At 50.6% G+C, this 17,760-nt stretch overlaps 2 protein-coding genes across 9 annotated transcripts in view; one reads left to right on the top strand and one right to left on the bottom strand.

The window, feature by feature from the left end:
• The window catches only part of MNT (MAX network transcriptional repressor), a 40,428-nt gene extending 32,874 nt beyond the window's left edge, over positions 1-7,554 (top strand). Inside the window, exon 6 of the mRNA XM_036395068.2 lies at positions 646-7,554. Within this exon, the coding sequence (XP_036250961.1) occupies positions 646-1,352 (707 nt within the window). The 3' untranslated portion in view covers positions 1,353-7,554. The remainder of the gene's footprint in view (positions 1-645) is intronic.
• A 1,547-nt stretch (positions 7,555-9,101) lies between these two features.
• Positions 9,102-17,760, bottom strand: part of SGSM2 (small G protein signaling modulator 2) — a 39,144-nt gene continuing 30,485 nt past the window's right edge. For 6 of the 8 annotated variants that reach the window (XM_036395024.2, XM_036395026.2, XM_036395029.2 and 3 more), the window contains 9 exons: positions 17,458-17,586; positions 14,794-14,976; positions 14,133-14,477; positions 13,350-13,474; positions 12,837-12,919; positions 12,256-12,365; positions 11,724-11,820; positions 10,814-10,981; positions 9,102-10,518 (listed from right to left, as the gene is read on the bottom strand). In XM_036395024.2, the coding sequence (XP_036250917.1) occupies positions 10,430-10,518; positions 10,814-10,981; positions 11,724-11,820; positions 12,256-12,365; positions 12,837-12,919; positions 13,350-13,474; positions 14,133-14,477; positions 14,794-14,976; positions 17,458-17,586 (1,329 nt within the window). In that variant the 3' untranslated portion in view covers positions 9,102-10,429. The remainder of the gene's footprint in view (positions 10,519-10,813; positions 10,982-11,723; positions 11,821-12,255; positions 12,366-12,836; positions 12,920-13,349; positions 13,475-14,132; positions 14,478-14,793; positions 14,977-17,457; positions 17,587-17,760) is intronic. The other 2 variants (XM_036395028.2, XM_036395027.2) reach the window with 2 other exon arrangements.

The raw sequence follows: 17,760 nt of genomic DNA, 5'->3' as shown, positions 1-17,760 counted from the left end.
GGGAAGGGGAAGTGGCTTCCTGGTGTTCCTGCTGCTTCTGTGTCTCCTGAGATTTTTATTCTTTGCTGCATGGCTGGCACTAGAACAGGCAGTGCAGGGTGCCGGGCTTGTCTTCCTGATCTCGGGGCTTGTATGTTCCTGTTTTATGCTTCCTTAGTTCCTGGACTAGACAAGAGTCCATTTTCCAGAGCCAGATGAGAGACTTGCTGCCATGTTTCTTCATGGCAATTTCCTTCCTGCTCTGGGAGCAGGAGTGGTGCCAATCAGTGGAACAACTGGCCAGGAAAGGAAACCCTGTTCCTCTTCCCAGAAGGAGCCCACTTCAGCCCAGACAGCTCAGCCAGGTGTTTTTCTGTCAGCCTCTGCTCATGGTGCTCCCCTTGCTTGCCCAGTGAGACCTCTCAGCCTTTTGGGAGCACCCTGCTCTAGCTGGGTTTTTGAGCTGTCACACTTGCCTGGTCCTTGGCCCACAGGCTGTGGGCTGTGCCATGCCATACCATACCGTGCCATTGTGCCACCAGCCTGTAGCTCAGTGATGCCTCCTGTACGTCTCTTCTGCTGATGCTGCCTTCTAGGGAAGCTCGTTGGTCCAGTTCATGCTCTGCTTGCGTTGTTATGGGAGTTTCTTCCTTTCGTGTTTTCCAGAGGGTGAAGACAACATGGATGAAGATATGGAAGATGACAGGCCAGTGAACTCATTACCAAAACTCACCCAGCGCCAGCACCCAGAGCTGCTGAAAGCCGTCCCCCCCAGTGCTGCTCCCCCCCTGCCCACGGTCCTGCCCCCACACGTGTCCATCCAGCAGAAGCCCCACACCCAGCCCTCCCTGCAGACACAGGCACTGGTCCCGCCGCAGGCGATCGTCCCCGCACAGACTCACATCGTGGCGGCCTCGACCGTGCAATCGACTGTTATCGCCCACACGGCCACCACCCACGCCTCGGTCATCCAGACTGTCAACCACGTCATTCAGGGGCCACAGACCAAGCACATTGCTCACATTGCACCTTCCACGTCCAGCCCCGTGCAACTCACCACTGCTGCTCAGCCCATCGGCCACATCACTGTGCACCCGGCCACCATCAACCACATGGCCCACCTGGGCCCACAGCTGCCCATCTACCCCCAGCCCGTGGCCGTCAGCCAGCCCGTGGTGAGCCACATCGCCCACACCATCTCGCACCAGCAAGTGAACGGCACGGCGGGCCTGGGCCAGCCGGCCGTGATGGCCAAGCCGGCCGTGGGAACCCAGGTTGTCCATCACCCGCAGCTGGTGGGCCAGACGGTCCTAAACCCCGTGACTATGGTGACCATGCCGTCGTTCCCGGTGAGCACGCTGAAGCTGGCCTAGAGGGGACGCTCCACGGCGAGGTCTTGTTGGGAACCTTTCCTAAGGAAACTCCGTACATTCCAACCACGCCCGGCCCGGCGGGAGGAGGCGCGGAACGCCCAGGGCAGGGCGGCGGGGCCGGGCTGTGCGGGTGCCCGGGCTGCCCCGGTGCCCGGACTGTCTCAGTGCCCGGGCTGTGCGGGTGCCCGGCCTGCCCCGGTGCCCGGCCTGCCCCTGTGCCCGGGCTGTGCGGGTGCCCGGCCTGCCCCGGTGCCCGGACTGTCTCAGTGCCCGGCCTGCCCCTGTGCCCAGCCTGCCCCGGTGCCCGGGCTGTGCGGGTGCCCGGCCTTCCCCGGTGCCCGGGCTGCCCCCGTGCCCGGCCTGCCCCTGTGCCCGGCCTTCCCCGGTGCCCGGGCTGCTCCCATGCCCAGCCTCCGCCGGGACGGGGCCGCGCTGCGCTCGGGGCCGCGCCGCTGAGAGACTTCAAAGACAGTTGTTCATGGTGATTTTTTTTCCTTTTATGTGTAATGAGTGAACTATGGATATGATGTTCTTAAGACTTTAATTTCGCCCTCTTATGTGTTGCTTCTTTGTAGAATAAAAATTGCTGATCTCTTTATTGAGACATTGCGTAGAATGGGAAAAAAAATCATAGAAGTCTATATTTATATATATGTGTGTATGTGTGTGTATATATATATGTATATACATATATATATAAATATAACATTTGAAGGCCTTTTGTAAGGTTGATTATTTTGCAGGATTATGAGACAAAATTCATTTTTGGAGGAAGAAGCCAGAGTGTCCTCTCTAAACAAGAAACTATAAGATAGATGGTTTGGTGGACCAGAGTACAGTGACAAAAAACCCCCAACAACAAACCACGAGTCAAACCATGTTAAAGGTATTTCCCATCAATATATACATTTCAAAAACCATCTAAAATCACTGTGACTTGTTACGGCATTTTAAGGAAATTCTCTGTCCTGTCTAATAAAAGGAAAAAGAATACGCAACCAGACTTGATTTGTTGCCATTTTATAAATGACTTGATTTTATAGCTATGTCAAAAAAATACTGGTTTTTATTACTTTAATGATTGACAGTGCTTTGTTTGGATGTTTTTGGGGAATTTGTATTTTGTCTGGCTTGGTTTGCTGATGCAATAATTGGTTTTGCAGATCTCTGTGCATGGCATGGCCCTGGTCAGGGTCCCTCCTGCCGGTCCAAGCTCCCCCCAGATTTCTTGGGTTTGTTGTTTGGCAGAGGCACACGCTTTGTGCTGGCAGCTTGCAGGGCGTTGCTGTGGCCTGGTGAGTGGAACCTGGGACAAGAAGACATAGAGAAATGAGGTAGATTTGCTGCATGGGTTAATGTTTGTTAGTTTGTTCTGTCCTTACCACGCTTTGGTGTGGGAGCTGGTGGGTTTGGAAAGGGATAAAAGGGGATGTGGTTCCCTTCCAGAGCGCAGGCAGTTCAAGCAGCTTTGTTCCCTTTGACAGGGAAGCAGTCTCTCCTTATGCAGGATAAGGCTTTGCTGCAGGAGATCAGTGTGAGCTCGTGTCTGACCGTGAGACGTGCACCAAAGAACCCTCATCCCTCAGGACCCTCCTGTTCCTCCTTGCTAGGGTTGGGGCAGACCTGTCTGAGGTCTGTGGCAGATCCCAGAGAGCCAGGAGAGGAGGAATGCTGTTTGGCTCTGCTGGTATCTGCCAGCCTGCCCGGGAGGCTGCTTAGGGTGTGTTGTGCTGCTCTCTGGATGTTCTGGTCCTTGCACAGTGTGTGTAGCTATTGCTGTGAATGATCTCCATTCTGTCTTCCTCTCTTTTTAAAACAAATATTCCACAGTCCTTACTGCAGGCAAAATGCTGCTGTAGCCAGCAGCCCTTCTCCTAGGGCAGGGTGGGAGGATGGTCCCACACCTGCCCAGGAGCTTTGGGAGAGGAGGAGGGGGTGGCTGAGCACCTCACGGCGCTGTGTCCTGTGTGGGGCTGGGGTCTCCTGCAGGAAAACAGCATCCATACTCTGCCCTAAAGACCTGTTGACTCTAGCAGGACTTCAGCCTGTTGGGGACTGGTGTGAGCAGTGTCAGGGATGTCATTGAGAACATCTGCCTGTTCTATACTGTCCCCAGATAAAACTGGTCTGGAGGCGGGAGAAGTGACTGCAGAGGTCAGGGGTGATTGTGCCTTCTGAGCAGGTGTCACTGGGAATTCTGTGAAGTCTGTTCATAAAGCCCCAGTTACCACTTGTTTTATTTTTCTTTCATGCATTCTTAAGTTCAGGAAGATCTTGGCTGTGCTTGCCAGCACAGCTCCTGCAGAATGGACAAACCTCGAAGGATTTCTTTTCATAGAACCCCATTTAAGCAGATCATTTGTTCTCATTCCAGTGCATCATTAACACTGGGGGGTTCTCAGAATTGCCAGGACTTTGTTGTCCTCTGTCCCTGCAGGTGCTTTCCCAAGGAGGCCATTGTGTGCCAGTATTTGAGAGATAGGGTTGAGTATGGCTCAGTTTCTCCTCAGGAACTCCTCAACGCTGAGTATGTGCAACATACTCCCTTCTCAGGAGGGAGTGGGGCTTTGCCCTCTGCAGCAGTGTCAGGAGGGGGAGGACATGTGCTTCTGCCTTTTTTTACTGTTCCGACTCACAAAAGAGCAAATTCTCCTCATTGAAGGAGAAGGAGCCAGGTTGAGAATGTGCTCGGTGCAGGAGTGTTGGCTGAGCCCCAGGGAGATGAGCTTGCTGCTGGGTTACTGAATGGCCTGTGCTGTCTGGACAGGGGTGCTGCTGACCTCATCCTCTACTCCCTTATGGTTTGGAGCAAAGAGTGCCCCTGCCTTGCCTAGTCCTGTGTCTTGGCCAGTTTTTCTTTCCCCTTGGAATTGTGCCATGCAGTCTGTCTGATCCCCTTCATGGGTGTTGGCCTCCCCATTAGGAGCATCCCCCTTGGCCTGCCCAGGAGCTGCTCCAGATGTTGTGTGTACCCCTGTTCCCATCTGCGTTTTTCAGGGCTACCAGAAACATTCTTTGGGATTTTTCTTTTTGTTTTTTAAGTCAGCGAACTTCTCTATTCTGTGGGAAGAAGAGCAGCCACAGCCCTTCCCTTTCCACCTCTGTTATTCCTGCTCAGAAACTTTGGATTTACACTGATGCTCTTAGAAATCCCGTTCAGTACTGTATGACAAGGGGCACTTTAGGAATGTCTCTCCTCCTTTGATATATGTTTTCCCTATGGAGAAAGCTATATATAAATATATATGTACACTTGGGGATTCCTAAGATCTAATTTGTCCCCCAAAAAAACAATAAATATATGAAGTTTACAAGAAATCTCTTCTGTTGTGGAATAATATTAGTTATTGGTAACCATGCCACAGAAACAATAGAAAATGGGGTTTCTGCATAGTAGTTTGAGAGGGTTTTCTGTCCTGTCACACCTGGCTTGGAGCCTGTTGGTCAGTGGAGGTGGTTCTGCCGAGGGCACAGCAGCCCACACGCTCCATGTCCTGCTGCCAACAGCCAAATGGTGCTCAGGAGCTGGAGCTGTGCTTGGAGCTCGGGCAGCACGGCCGGGGGCGTTGGCAGCTGGGCAGATGTGTGGGCACTGTGTGGGCACAGAACCCCCGATGGCCTCGGGGAAGCCTCGTGCTGGGCTGTGCCTGCCAGAGCCACTGCCAGCTCACCCGCCAGGGGGGCAGGCAGAGGGCAAAGAACCCAAACTGCTGCTTTAAAATGATCCTCAAAAGAGCTCTTAACGCTGACACTTTAGATACAGGAATGTATTCCTGACCTCACCAGTAAAAATTTGCCAGATCTGTGTAGTTTATCTTAGGCAGGGAAGTGATCTGATTTCCCGTGTTCTCTGCAGTTGCTTGCGTGGGATCCAGAGGCAGCGGGTCGTGTGTCCCTGGGGGCAGCTGGGGACCCTCGTGTGTCCCTGGGGGCAGCTGGGGACCCACATTTCACATGGGGAAATAAGGCTGGAGCCAAGCTGCTGCCGTCGGGGTTTTTCTGCACGCGTGTGTGTGTACGTCCATCTGTCTGTCCGTGCTGAGGCCGAGTGTTGGATGTCGAGGCCAGACAGGCTCCAGTGTCACCACTGGGCCCCTGGCCACTGGCACGGCTGAGTTTTGGTTTCTTGAGCAGAGCTGGACAGAGGGGACGGCCCTTGCAGAGGCCTCTGCTCTCGAGGTGCCCACGGCATGTCCGGAGCGTTCATCGTCCCACTGAGCCGGCTGCTGCCGCTGCTGTTGGGCTCCTTGTCTTTTTTTTTCTTTGTTTTATTTCAAAGTGGCCTTCTGTAACAAAAGAAACAAAAAAAATGCCTTTGGGTGGTTTAGGTGGAGGTGAGGTGTCGCTGCTGTGTCGGTGTCGGTGTGGTTGTCCGTGCGCACGCCTGGTAGATTCCTGTAGACATGCAATGCAAGGCTTATTGTGTCTGGTTTTTGTATGTAGCCTGTGTCTCTTTGGACTGGTTTGCATCCTGAGGGCGTTTTTTGCATTTAAAGAAAAAAAGTGAGAACTGTTCCAGGTTGGGTGGGTACAAGGGGCTCTGGGGACCTCCCGTGTGCCAGGGGTCGGGGGGAAGGTGTCGCCCCTTGTGATGATGTGGTCAGTGCTTGTTTGGCCCCTTTGCTTTCTGTGATGGGTATCCAGTGTCCCCACTGTGTCTGTGGGGTGAGCAGCCTTGGCCAGATGAACCAGGTGACCTCGGCTTACCTGAGCAGGACTTAGGCTCAGCCTGTCTGGGTGTTCAGGCACTTGCTTAATTAGCTTAGTTAGATACGTGGCTGCTGCAGAGGGCTCCTGGAGCTGGAGTGGAGGTGGGCAGCTCTGAGCACTCACAGGTGAGGCTCCTCTGAGACTTGGCATGTTTTTTTCTGAACAGCTGTTCATTCCAGTCTTATTTTGATTCTAAAAGCTATGGGGGTGAGGAGATGAAAACCCTCATACTTATGGCCTGTTTCCATCCCTTGTTATCGTTTGGGACAGATTAAAATGGATTATAACACTGTCTTTAGGTTATTTCCTCCCTGAGTGAAACATCAGTTGTTAGAAGCAGATGTTTAGTGTTAAGGAAAATAGGCTGTGGGTAGAATCAGTCATGGCTTCTTTCTGTCCCTGTTACACAGAACTCGATAATCCAAACTTGAACTATTCAAATATCAGCCCGAGCCCAGCACTGGATGGTGCAGGCTTGGCAGAGGTTGTGTTTGGCTGTTCCCAGGCTGGCTCACTCCTTGCCTCAGGCTGCTGAGCAGTGAAGGAAGACCCCATGGCCTCTGTCCCTGCACTGTTAGGGCAGGGACAGGGCTGTTCTCTGCTGGGATTTGGTGGGAATGGGCTGTGGGATGTCATGGTGCTCCTCATCAGGATGGCATGGCTGGTTCTGCTCTAGCTCTGGATGAGGCCCATTGATTCACCCATTCCTTGTGCTTTGAATAGGAACTTGAGTGTGAGGGAGCAGAAGTCACCACCAGGGAAGTGCCCCAGACTCCCAGCCCGTCTCTGAGGCTGTCCCTGGCAGGCAGGCAGGGCCTCCCCAGGCTGGCTGTGGAGCTGCTGTGCCAGAGCCCTGTGTGATGCCTTATGGATGCCTTAACAGCCTGAGCCAGGAGGGTGCTGGGGCTTGGCAGAGCCAGGGGCAGGGACTGACTGCGACCGCCCAACCGTTTATTGGCTTCTGCTCAGGCCCAGCCTGGCCATACTGGGTGAGGAGCCGTGGTGGGAGCGGGGACCCCCTGCTCTGTCACTGCATGTGACCCCCCCTCCTGCCTAAAGCATTTATTTATTTCTTTAGTCTCGCTGTGCTCCCCGCCTTAGGAATGTGTCACTGGAGCTGCTGACTGAGCCCAGTCGCTGCCATCGCTGGCCCGGAGCCCCCGTCCCTCCCTGCACCTCACAGGAGCCCCCGTGTCGCGCTCACCTGGGCAGGTGCAGTCTGTGTTTACAGTGAGGACGTGTCACTGTGTTACCAATTTACTGAAATACTGAATATTGACAAACTAGACTGTAAAGATTTTTATGTGTTTGGATACATCTGCTATGTGAAAAAGCAACTAATTTTGTACATATTGTATTTTTACTATTCAGCTGTACACTACTGGCTCTTCATGCTCCAGAATTTAGGTATCCAACATGAATGATATCCATGTAATAAGCACTTGCCTGAAATAAATATAAAACTGAAATAAACATGCACTGAAATCGGAAACAGGTTTCTGCATTTGCTTCCCTATGCTTTGCATGCAGCTCCCTCACTTTGTTTGTGATTTCCCAGTTGAAGAGCAAAGCCTTCCCACCCTCCGGATCTGCGGGGCTGGAGCTCACCCAGAGCAGGCCCAGAGCTTCCCGAGGATCCAGCAGTGCTCTGCAGGGGAAAGCAAAACCTTTGCAGCTTCAGCAATCTGTGAGAACCCAGGAAGTGGTGCCGTGTCCTGTGCCCTGTCCTGTGCCCTTCTCCTGCTGAGGAGCCCATCCCAGCCCTGCTGCAGGGCAGAGGGGCCCCAGCAGCCCCATCGAGGCCCAGCAGAGCAGCCTCGTGCCCAGGACCCTCCTGCTGGGCTCTCCCAGCCCTGCTGGGCAGCCCCACCCGGGTGTCTGTCCCTCCTGTGCCATGGGCTGGGGCTGCCCAGGGCCAGCAGGGATGGGCTGAGCAGCGCAGCCGCACCTGCCTCACCTGGACTCTCTCTCTCCTGCAGGTGCTAAAGCTGCAGCCCCAGGGTCTCCCCCTCCCTCGTCTCCAGCAGTGGATGTGACAGACGTGGATCCAGCACTGGGCAAGTCAAACCCCAGGGTGGTGTTGGGGCAGCAGGGCAGGGGGGGGCTGGACCCCAGGTGGGCTCGGGCAGAGGGGCTGGGGGGAGCACCAGGGTCTAAATAAGTGCATTAAAAATTATTGAGGCTGTGCAAAGGACATGGTGGGGACGTGTGGGAAGGACAGAGGGACAAGAGCCAGCTGTAACCCCAATTGTGGTGCTCAGGTGCCCTGCCCACCCCAGTGCCACCATGTAGACAGGTGAACGCAGAGGACACAAGGGCACTGGAAGTTTATTTAGGCCAACATGTCCTTGGATGCACTTCATAAAGGCCTGATCCTTGTTGATAGGGATAAATACCTGATTAGCAGCTGGAACAAGCAGTGTCTGAAGGAGAGCTGCACCCACGCCAGCACACAGAGGCCTTTGTTGGGCCCTTTTATGGTGGAATGAGAAAATGATCTGAAACTCCCCAGGGACTCATCTCCAGGCAGACCTATTTAGCCTAAAAACCTGGAACACTGCTGCAAAACCTGCAGCCAAGCAGCCAGGTGAGGCTGAGGAGGGACCATCCCTGCTGCAGAGGAGACATAGCCAGAGGAGTTTAAGGGCTTTGAACAAGGACTGGGAGTGATGGAGGAGGATCTCTCCTGGAAGTCCAGCAGCTCAGCTGGATTCAATGCAGCTGCAGCACAATCAGGCCTAAAATTTCAGAATGAAACTCTTACTTTTTAACACTTGTGATAAGCTTATTTCTGTTCCTGGGCTGGGCTGGCTCAGGCTCAGCCAGTGGGTACATGAAAATCACCCTTAAAGTAATTTAAGGGACCTCGGGAGTCTACTTAATGGTGACCTATTTATTGCCTTGAGCACTACAGCCCGTGCAGCTCATCAGAGAAACATTAATTACATCTTGCCCTATCCTCCCAGACAGCCTCATCCCTGTTCTGTGGCTGGAATCACCTCTGGGGGAGAGAAATCGCTCCCAAAGAGCTCCATGGGATGCCTTGATGATAAGTATTTATTCATAAGTTACATTTAAACATAAATAATTGAGCAATAAAGAGAATAGTCTGCTCTCAACAAAAATAAATAATACACAACATTGATAAAATCCAATCAGACAGAATGTTCTAACAAATACAGCAAAGTTCACAGATTGGGTTTGTGTGAAACAGCTGTACAGAACATTCCCAACATACCAAAGGAAAATAGTGCAGTATTATCTGTACATCCATCACTCCCTGGGCTCTGGGAGTTGGAGGTTTTTCTGACTCTTCTCATTCTTTTAAAAAATATTTTTCCAGTTTTCAAGGGGACAGACACCCAGGGCTGGGCAGGGGCTGGGGCACACAGAGGGCTCCACACCCGAGCAGGGGCTGCAGCAGCAACTCAGAGCCCCCCAGGAATTCCAGCTCCTTCACCTGGCAGGGGCTGGTGAGAGCAGAGCCTGGTCTGTGTCTGCAGCACCCCTGACAGCTCTGCAGGGCAGGGAGGAGGAGGCTGGGCACTGCCACCTGCTCTCCATGGCAGGGGAATCCATGGCCTGCACAGCCCAGGGAGCAGGGGCCTGGCTGTGGGCTGAACCTGCTCACCTGAGCAGCACAGGGCAGGGCCTGGCAGCTGGGAGTGGCCACAGGGTGAGTTTGCAAAGCAAAACAAAGGCAGGTCTGTGTGGGCCATGAAGAATGAGCAGTGAGAGCCAGTCAGCCAAGGCCAGACTGGTGTTTTAGCTCATGAGCTCATCACTGCCCCCATGAACTGTGGCATTTAGGTTAAGGCCATTCTCCCAGCCAGAAACCTTATCAGCTTTAATCACTGCTAAATACAAACCCAAATGTTTTAGCAACATGAGCTCAGACACATTCTCTTCCATGTTCAAGGCAAAGACAGTGAGGCAGGACCGTGCTCCTCCAAGGACCCAATCCAGTGCTTGCAACAGTGGGCCCAGCCTTGCCTCCACGGCAGCTTCTGGCAGAGCACACAAGGTGCATCCAGGCTTTACAGGTGCAGTAAGTCAAAACAGAAATGGTGCAGTTTGTCAAATTCCCCCTTTCAACACCGCAAAGATGTAGGCAGATGTCTTCTAGAGAGGGAAATAGAGAATGCAAAAAGGTTTTGTCTAGAAATACAAAGTCAGTGTAACAAGGACTATCAAACACCAACCTCATCTGGTGAAGGGAAGGTTTGGGTTTTAAAAGTCTGTTACTATCTCCTCACTATTTATTACATTTCATGGAAGATGCAATTAAAACACCATTTGGAATTACAGTGCAAGGAATGCTCCCTCCAGTGGCTCACAGCGAGGCCCCAGGCACGGCCTGTCCATGGTCACTTGTTCTCAATCAGTGTCTGCACTTTGTAGACAAGGTCTCTGGCTATCCTCAGGATCTCGGCAGCATCGTGGTGCTCAGCCATTTCTAAGAGACACAGACAAACATCTTAAACTCGCAGCACCACCTTCCTGCCCTGGCACTGATATTCATGTAGCATTAGCAAGAATTAATTACTGTAACAAGCAGCAATCCCAGAACATTCCAGGGGGTTGGTTTTGGAGAATTAAAGAAGTGGATTAATCCCTTGTGCTGCAGGACCTGGCATTGAGACTCAGAGCTTAAAATGATCATGAGTTTGTCACAACAAGATCTGCACCAGACAGTCCCAGGAAGGGAGAAGGAGCAAAGTCCCATTACTTTTTATCAAAATGGCTCTTACCATTAAAAAACTTGATAATATCAGTGAAGTCCATGTTGTTATCACGGATAATCTCTCGATAAACTTCCACAAGTGCTAAGGCAATGAAAAGGACAAAATGTTCTGAAGAGATGTGCTTTGCTGCCCAAATAACTTCCCACACTGTAAATACATCCTCGTACAACAATTCTGAATGGGAATAAACATTACAAGAGCATCTGATTATTCAACTGGCCATGTCCCTCCTCTCTCACCAATGTCTACAGGCCTCACTCAGACATGAACAGACCCTGGAGACTCCTCCTTTCCCTCTCCCCTCTCCTTCAGCCAACTCCTGTCACTTGTGCACGTAGGGCACAGACCTGGCTTGAAGAACAATTACCAGAGCCCAGGAAGGAGCCTGAACCACGGGGACCATGTGAGAGCAGCACAGGAGGCCTGGGTGTTCTGCAGGGCTCCCTGACAGGCTGCAGGTCTGAACGTGTGCCCAGGTGTATCTTGGCTTTGCAGGGCGCCTGTCAGCACCAACCCTCTGTGGAGTGTGCTTGTGCAAGGATCCTGGCACCAGGGCTGCTCCCTCGCTCCAAGTACAGCAGCTCCTGAGCTACTGCTAGCTGCTCCTTGTTACCACAAGGATGAGACAGGAGGTATCAAAGCTCACAGATGAGTAGGATCACCTTTTTGAGCAAACAGGCATTTGAACTGGGCAGGAACTTGGCTTCAATCGCATCATCAGGAATTTGCACTCCCCTTTCTAAGCCTGGACTTGTTCCAGTGCTGTTTCATCTCAGAGCTGCATTACCTTTCCTGGCTACAAACTCTCCAGTGACCCCAGCAGCCACTCACCATCTTGACAGACACTCCTCACATCAAAACACAGAGCTGCTACAGTTCTACACAACCCTAAACTACAGGCACAGAACATTATTACCTCTTTTAAAGTCAAGCAAGAACCAGCGATAGCAGAAGTAAAAATGAGTGTAATCTCCATTCTGGTGCATCAATTCAAAAAGTTCTGAGTCCAGAATCTAGAATGGAAAACATCAGCTGTCAGGATGTGGTCTGAAAGCAGCCAAGGTCCGAGGTGCTGGACTCCCTCTGCTCCTCACCCCGTGGCCAGAGCAGCTGCTCAGCACAGGAACAGCCCTTTGCTGTGTGTGCCAGTGCTATGACCTGGGTGCCTGACTCAGTGCTGAGCTGGGGAGTCACAGTTCATCTTCACCATGACTTTAAAGGGCCAAGGAACGAGGTGAAGATCCTTCTGATTTCCCACAAGTGGCAAATGTCCATCTCTACCTCCACCCCTGCTCTCAGGCTGTAACTCTACAAATCCACTCACAACTCCTCCTCCCCAGCTCTGAAGTCACACCTGACCCCTGGAGCCCCTTCACTGTGGCATGATGTGAGTGCTGAGCCTCTGGCACAGCCTTGTCTTCCTTCAGATCCCCTCAGACCAGACTCACCTGGATGAGGGACCGCATGTTGGCAAAGTGTGTGTCCATAGCACCTCCGTTGGGGAAGTTCTGGCTCATCCTCTTCATCAAGTGGCTGAAGCAGCTGTAGGCCAGCTGATCTGCAGGGACAAGGCAGACACTCAGTGCTGGTAATTGTGGGACTTCTTGAACCAAAATAATAGAACTGCAGGGCTTGGGAAAAACAGGGTCTTCCCCTTTGCTGTTCTCTGAATCCCAGAATTTAGATGAAAGAGAGGTTGGTTCCTGACTCTGGACCATTTTTACCAGTTATGTTTCAAAGATTCCAGCCTGCAGTTGACTTTTCAGCATCAGCAACTCCCAGAACACAGTAATTTTACTAACTTTGGTAAAATTTAATCTGGAAGTCAGTGAGCGACATGGCAGCCCCGAGACACTAATGTTGGCCATTTCAACAGCCACGGGTGGAGAAAACACAAATCAGGAGCTGTAGGTTTGATTTTGCTGGTGACCCAGCCCTGGTTAATGCAGACAACTCCTTCTGAAACAGCATTTCTAAGGAAAGACCTCACTAAGGATACCAGCATGTCCCAAAGGAAAACCCTTCCTACCATTGTCAAGAATAACCATCAAAGGAGCCAGGAGGTCACACATGCCTTGGACATAACCAACTTCTAGGTGCTCCCAGACATAGCTGTGGAAAGAAGAAATCCTTGTATTGAAGGCTGATTCCATATGTGAGATCAAATCCTAAGCAGCTGCTGAAGGTGTGAGTCCCAGAACCTTCTGACTCTTCCCAGAGTATTTCACAGCCCTTTACTGTTTGCTGCCTGGATAAAGTAGCCCTCTGAGCTTGGAGGTATCATCTTGATCAGGAGAAACCCAAACCTCAGAGGACATTCAGAGAACAGTTCTCTAAAATAGGGTCTGTCACTTGAGAAATCTTCTCAAACCTGCATTCCAAACTTGGACCCACGCTCTAACCTGCCATCCTTCTGGCAAGTTGTTTTAAAGTCGTTAGTGAGAATTCTTATTGACTGTTATTTGCATATTATTATAGTTTATAGATTAGCTTATGGATTGTGACAGAAATGTGAAAGTAGTTGGGTTTACAAGCTCATTACCTGCACATGACATTTCGGAGCTTCTCCAGGTTCTCAGCAGTAAAATACCAATAATTCCGGTCACATCTCTGGACATCTTTATCAATTCTGTGCAAATTTAAGGCAACAGTGTCCAATAACTCTATCTAGAACAGAGAAGTTTTAGTTAGATCTGCCAAGTTTACAGCATTTCCAGGACTCTGTGCAAATTTGCTCTGAGAATCACCAAACCAGAAACAGTACAATTATACTCTGAGCAGATGAGGGCATCGAAATACTCAATTACTGTCAAAAATGCCAGGTAAAGCACATTTGTTTTCACTGGGAAATGTGCCAAACCTGTCTTATTTCCAAATGGCTATTTCCAGCTAAATAACTTCAGCAGAGAGAAGCAAAAACTATGCTGCTGGGTGACAGCAAGAGTAACAGAGGTGGTGGCATCTTGAATCTAGATTTAGGTTGTGGTTCAGTTTGACTAGATGGAGGCTTTAGCTTGATTTAAATAACATTAGAATCTTACAAGCAGTACATTGTCCACACTCCCAGGCACTGGAAAGTTCTAACTGCTACAGATGTACCACACTGATTGTCTTGTCCTCCTACTTAAAAAAAACCCCACCCAAATATTTCCACTCTAGCTCAAAATCCAGATGAAAAGATTTGGATGGAAAAATCCTCAGTTCTCATCCCACCCGCTGTAGTTCTAGTTTGGGACTCTCTCTCATGAAGTCCTATCTGAAAAAGTACCAGTGTTTGCTAAAAAGGCACTGCTGTGCAGAGATGATGGTGCTTCATTTGACCTACTGTGTAGGACGCGGCGCAGACCGAGGCCACATCCACCAAATAATCCTGGGAGCCCAGCTGGGAGCCCGGCTGCTCCTCTGGGACAGAGTCCTGCGGCTGCAGCAGCCCCGGCTGCGCTCTCTGCCCGGCGCTGCCCTCCTCCTCGGGCCCGTCCTCGAAGGAGCCGCCCTGGCCGTCGTCGATGCTGGACAGGACCCCCGAGGCCACCGAGTAGTTCCTGGACGAGGGCAGCCCCGAGTCGGGAGAGTCGAACTCGGCGGCCGCGGGCGGCGCCGTCAGCGCGGGCTCCTCCTGCCCCTTGGGGTCCTGCTCCACCGGCTCTGTTTCATCCACAGAAATAAACACCTGCAAAACCAAACACACACCTCAACAGCAGCCATCATGTGCTCCGTGCTGGGTCGGACTAAAGGAGCTACAAGGAGGAGGTCTGGAGAGCTGTTCCTCTGCTGAGAGGGGATCTGCCTTCCTAGGTGACCCTTTGAGCCCCTTAGGCACATCCTGCTTCACAACAGCTGTAGGCTGTCCAAAATTCAGACCTGCCCTTCACTCTAACGTGGGCACACCACAGCTCCAATCTCTGCCCAGGATTCAGGAGCTGCGCTAACCTCTGCAAATGCTGAGCACTGCCCACCCCAGAGGCGAGTGGGCAGGGAGTACCTACATCATTGCTGATGGTGGAGTCCCTGTGGATGAGCCGCTGGACGTGGCTGTCAATGCTGCTGCCCGATGAAAACTTGGCCAGCGTGGCTGAGTGCGACTCCTTCTCTCGCTGCTTCACTATGACCTCGCAGGCCTTCCACTCAGCCATCACCTTCTGGTACCTCAGAGCAATGTCTGCGTCCACCTGCAGACAGACACACGTCCTGAGACACTGCCCTCCTTGCCAGAAGGCACTGACACCGGGAGGAAACAGGAGGGACAGCTCTAAGGCAGCTGCAGGGTCTCAGACTGAAAGCCCAAAGGGTGCTGAGGCCCTCTTGCTGCAGCAGCACATCCCTGTGACTGGAGAGGAGTACTCAGGTGTTGGGTATTAAATGCAGGGAATTAATAACACTGTAGGCACCAGAAAGGGTCTATATAAGCAGGTGTATACACTATCGACAGCACTGTGCCACAGTGACCCAGGACAAAACAAAAGATGTCATGTGAAACCGCACACAGAAGTCAGATGCAGTCTATGGAGAAAGCACTGCCTCTACCTGCATCATCCCTCATTCTATCACACCTCCTTCCAACTCCTCTGTTCTACCTCTAACGTAGCCCTTGTGAAGAATTCCAGGTCACAGGTTCATAGACACCAGCCTGTAGAGAGTCAGATCCCAGGAGAAACTCTGGGTCCCAGCTCCCACAGCCCATCCTGTGGCTGCACTGTGCATGGCCAAATCTATCCACACTGGGCACCACAGGAATAAACCAGATCTTTGTCACTGCTGGCTTTCTCTTTTGAAAGACAGCCACAGAAAGCCCCTTGAGCTATTAAGGGACATGTAGCAATTTTACTGCTCTGTCACTTGTCAAGAGCTGAAGAGAAAGCACAATTGTGAGCTGGCTGAGCTGCTACGAGCTGCAGGCTCTTTGTCACTTGAGGTAGCTGTCGAGTCATAAATCATAAAATACAGCAGTTAGTGGAGGGCTGGAGGACAGCCACATCTGGGAGTGCAAAAATACCATCAGAAGACAAAGATGATAAATCACCTGCAATGACTTCAGTTTAGGACACAATGAGTTTCCTGTACGTGCAGGTGTTATGACTGTTTTCATGTCTCTCATTTAACAGACTCCTACATTCAGTGTAAACTAGGTCTCCAACAACCCATTCCTTTGAGGAGGCAGCTATTACTTGTGTTTACTACTGGCGTGAGTAGCTCCTTACAATTCCAGGTAAGTTTGGAGTACCCCTGGATTAGAAGGGTACACACTCAGGGAGAAGAATCTTCTGTAGGAGCCTGTGTTCTGCAGATCAGATATTTTCTGTCTTGTAACATCTCTGTATGAATTTACTGTAATTCCTATCATACAGACTCCAGTATTTATCTCTTCTTGCCAAATCTCCTATGTTCTAGCTGTACAAATGCACGTGCCCTTTGGAGATGGGGCTAGCATCCATGAGAGATGGCTTCACATCTCCCACTCAAAACTAAGCATCTGCGTCCTCTTGTTCATTTCCAGACATACCTTTTATTTCTACACATGGATCATAAATCTAATAGTTCATATACTTGTGGAGATCAGAGACAGCAAAATGCAGTCTATGCAAGAAACCTCCAATATCCTTGCCTTTCTTGAAAATCTGAGATTAAAAAAAGAATGGAGCACTGCTCAGTAGAACATTCCTGATGTGCACACTACAGCCAGAAAATCTACAATAAACCTCTACTAAGATGACTGGATTCAGGGGGGACAGTCTGGACTGTGACCCAGTTTGAACAGTGAAGGGCTCTGTTTCTCCATCTGTGTTCAGAACTGGCTTTTAAAGATTATTGGGAGTAAAACAACTCAAATTGCCACACCAATGTTGGTTTAGTGCCCCATTTGCAAGACACTGATTTGTCCATGGCAAGGCTCGAGGTCAGGCTGTCCTTCTGCTCTGCAGGTGCTCACAGGGATATAAATTACCCCTTGGCATGTAAAGTAATTGGGAGTTAGCAAATGCCAAATGTTTTGATATATAAACCCCTCCTTATCAATTTAATCCAGAACAGAATCAGCTACTGCATGAGTGCTACCTCCCTGGTAATAACACTAACTGAAAAGCAGATTAATGTGTTAATTATATTCCAGGCCAAATCTCATTACTGTTCCATCCAGTTCAGCCAATCTTTGGGTGATGTCACAAAAGCAATGTTTTACCACCATACAATAACTCCAGAGGGTCCATCTGGGCTGTTCCCAGCTCCAGAAATGTCCATGCATGCAGATGCAGCACCATGGAGAAAAGGTAGTTATTTCAAGGAGCAGTCTGAAGTATAATTCAGCTAACACACCATATAAAAGAGGGGTGAGTAGAATTCCCATCCAAATGTCAATGTCTCCCCATTGTATAAGTGACAAATTTGTGCACACAGGGTGTGCTCAGGGCACGTGCCTGCCACAGACAGAGCTGAATGCAGGCTTCCTGACTTCAAGAAAGAGAGAACTCTCATTTAGTGGCATTCAGACATTAAAACCCAGTATCAAAACCCCTCTGCTAGCATGTGCTACTAATGTTTTCAGTAGTGTTTTTCCCTTGGGAATATCATAAAGTAATAAAGACCAACAGCTGCTATTCAGAAAACAAAACCTACTCTGCAAATGTAACTCAGATTCCACGGAAGCTATGGCTTACCTGGTCCATCTCCTTCTTGGCCATGCCAAATTTGTAGTGACCTAACAAGAATGGCCACACTTCCTTCCGAATCTCATGCTGGACCCCACCATAATAGACTCTTCTTAGTAATTCCAGTTCCTTGTAGTTCTACAGTGGCCAGGAGAAAGAGGTGTTGAAGGCAATACATCAGTATTTAACTCAGGGACACTCAGAGACACTTCACACTGAGTACAGAGACAGTGAAATACATGCAGGACACTAAATAAATTCTGCAGCTTGAGCCTTTAGGATCTTAGCTGAAATCCAGCCTAATATAGGTTG

The sequence above is a fragment of the Molothrus ater genome, chromosome 21 (genome assembly GCF_012460135.2).
Source record: "Molothrus ater isolate BHLD 08-10-18 breed brown headed cowbird chromosome 21, BPBGC_Mater_1.1, whole genome shotgun sequence".
NCBI classification, from domain to species: Eukaryota; Metazoa; Chordata; class Aves; order Passeriformes; family Icteridae; genus Molothrus; species Molothrus ater.
This window is presented reverse-complemented; position numbering and strand designations above follow the sequence as displayed.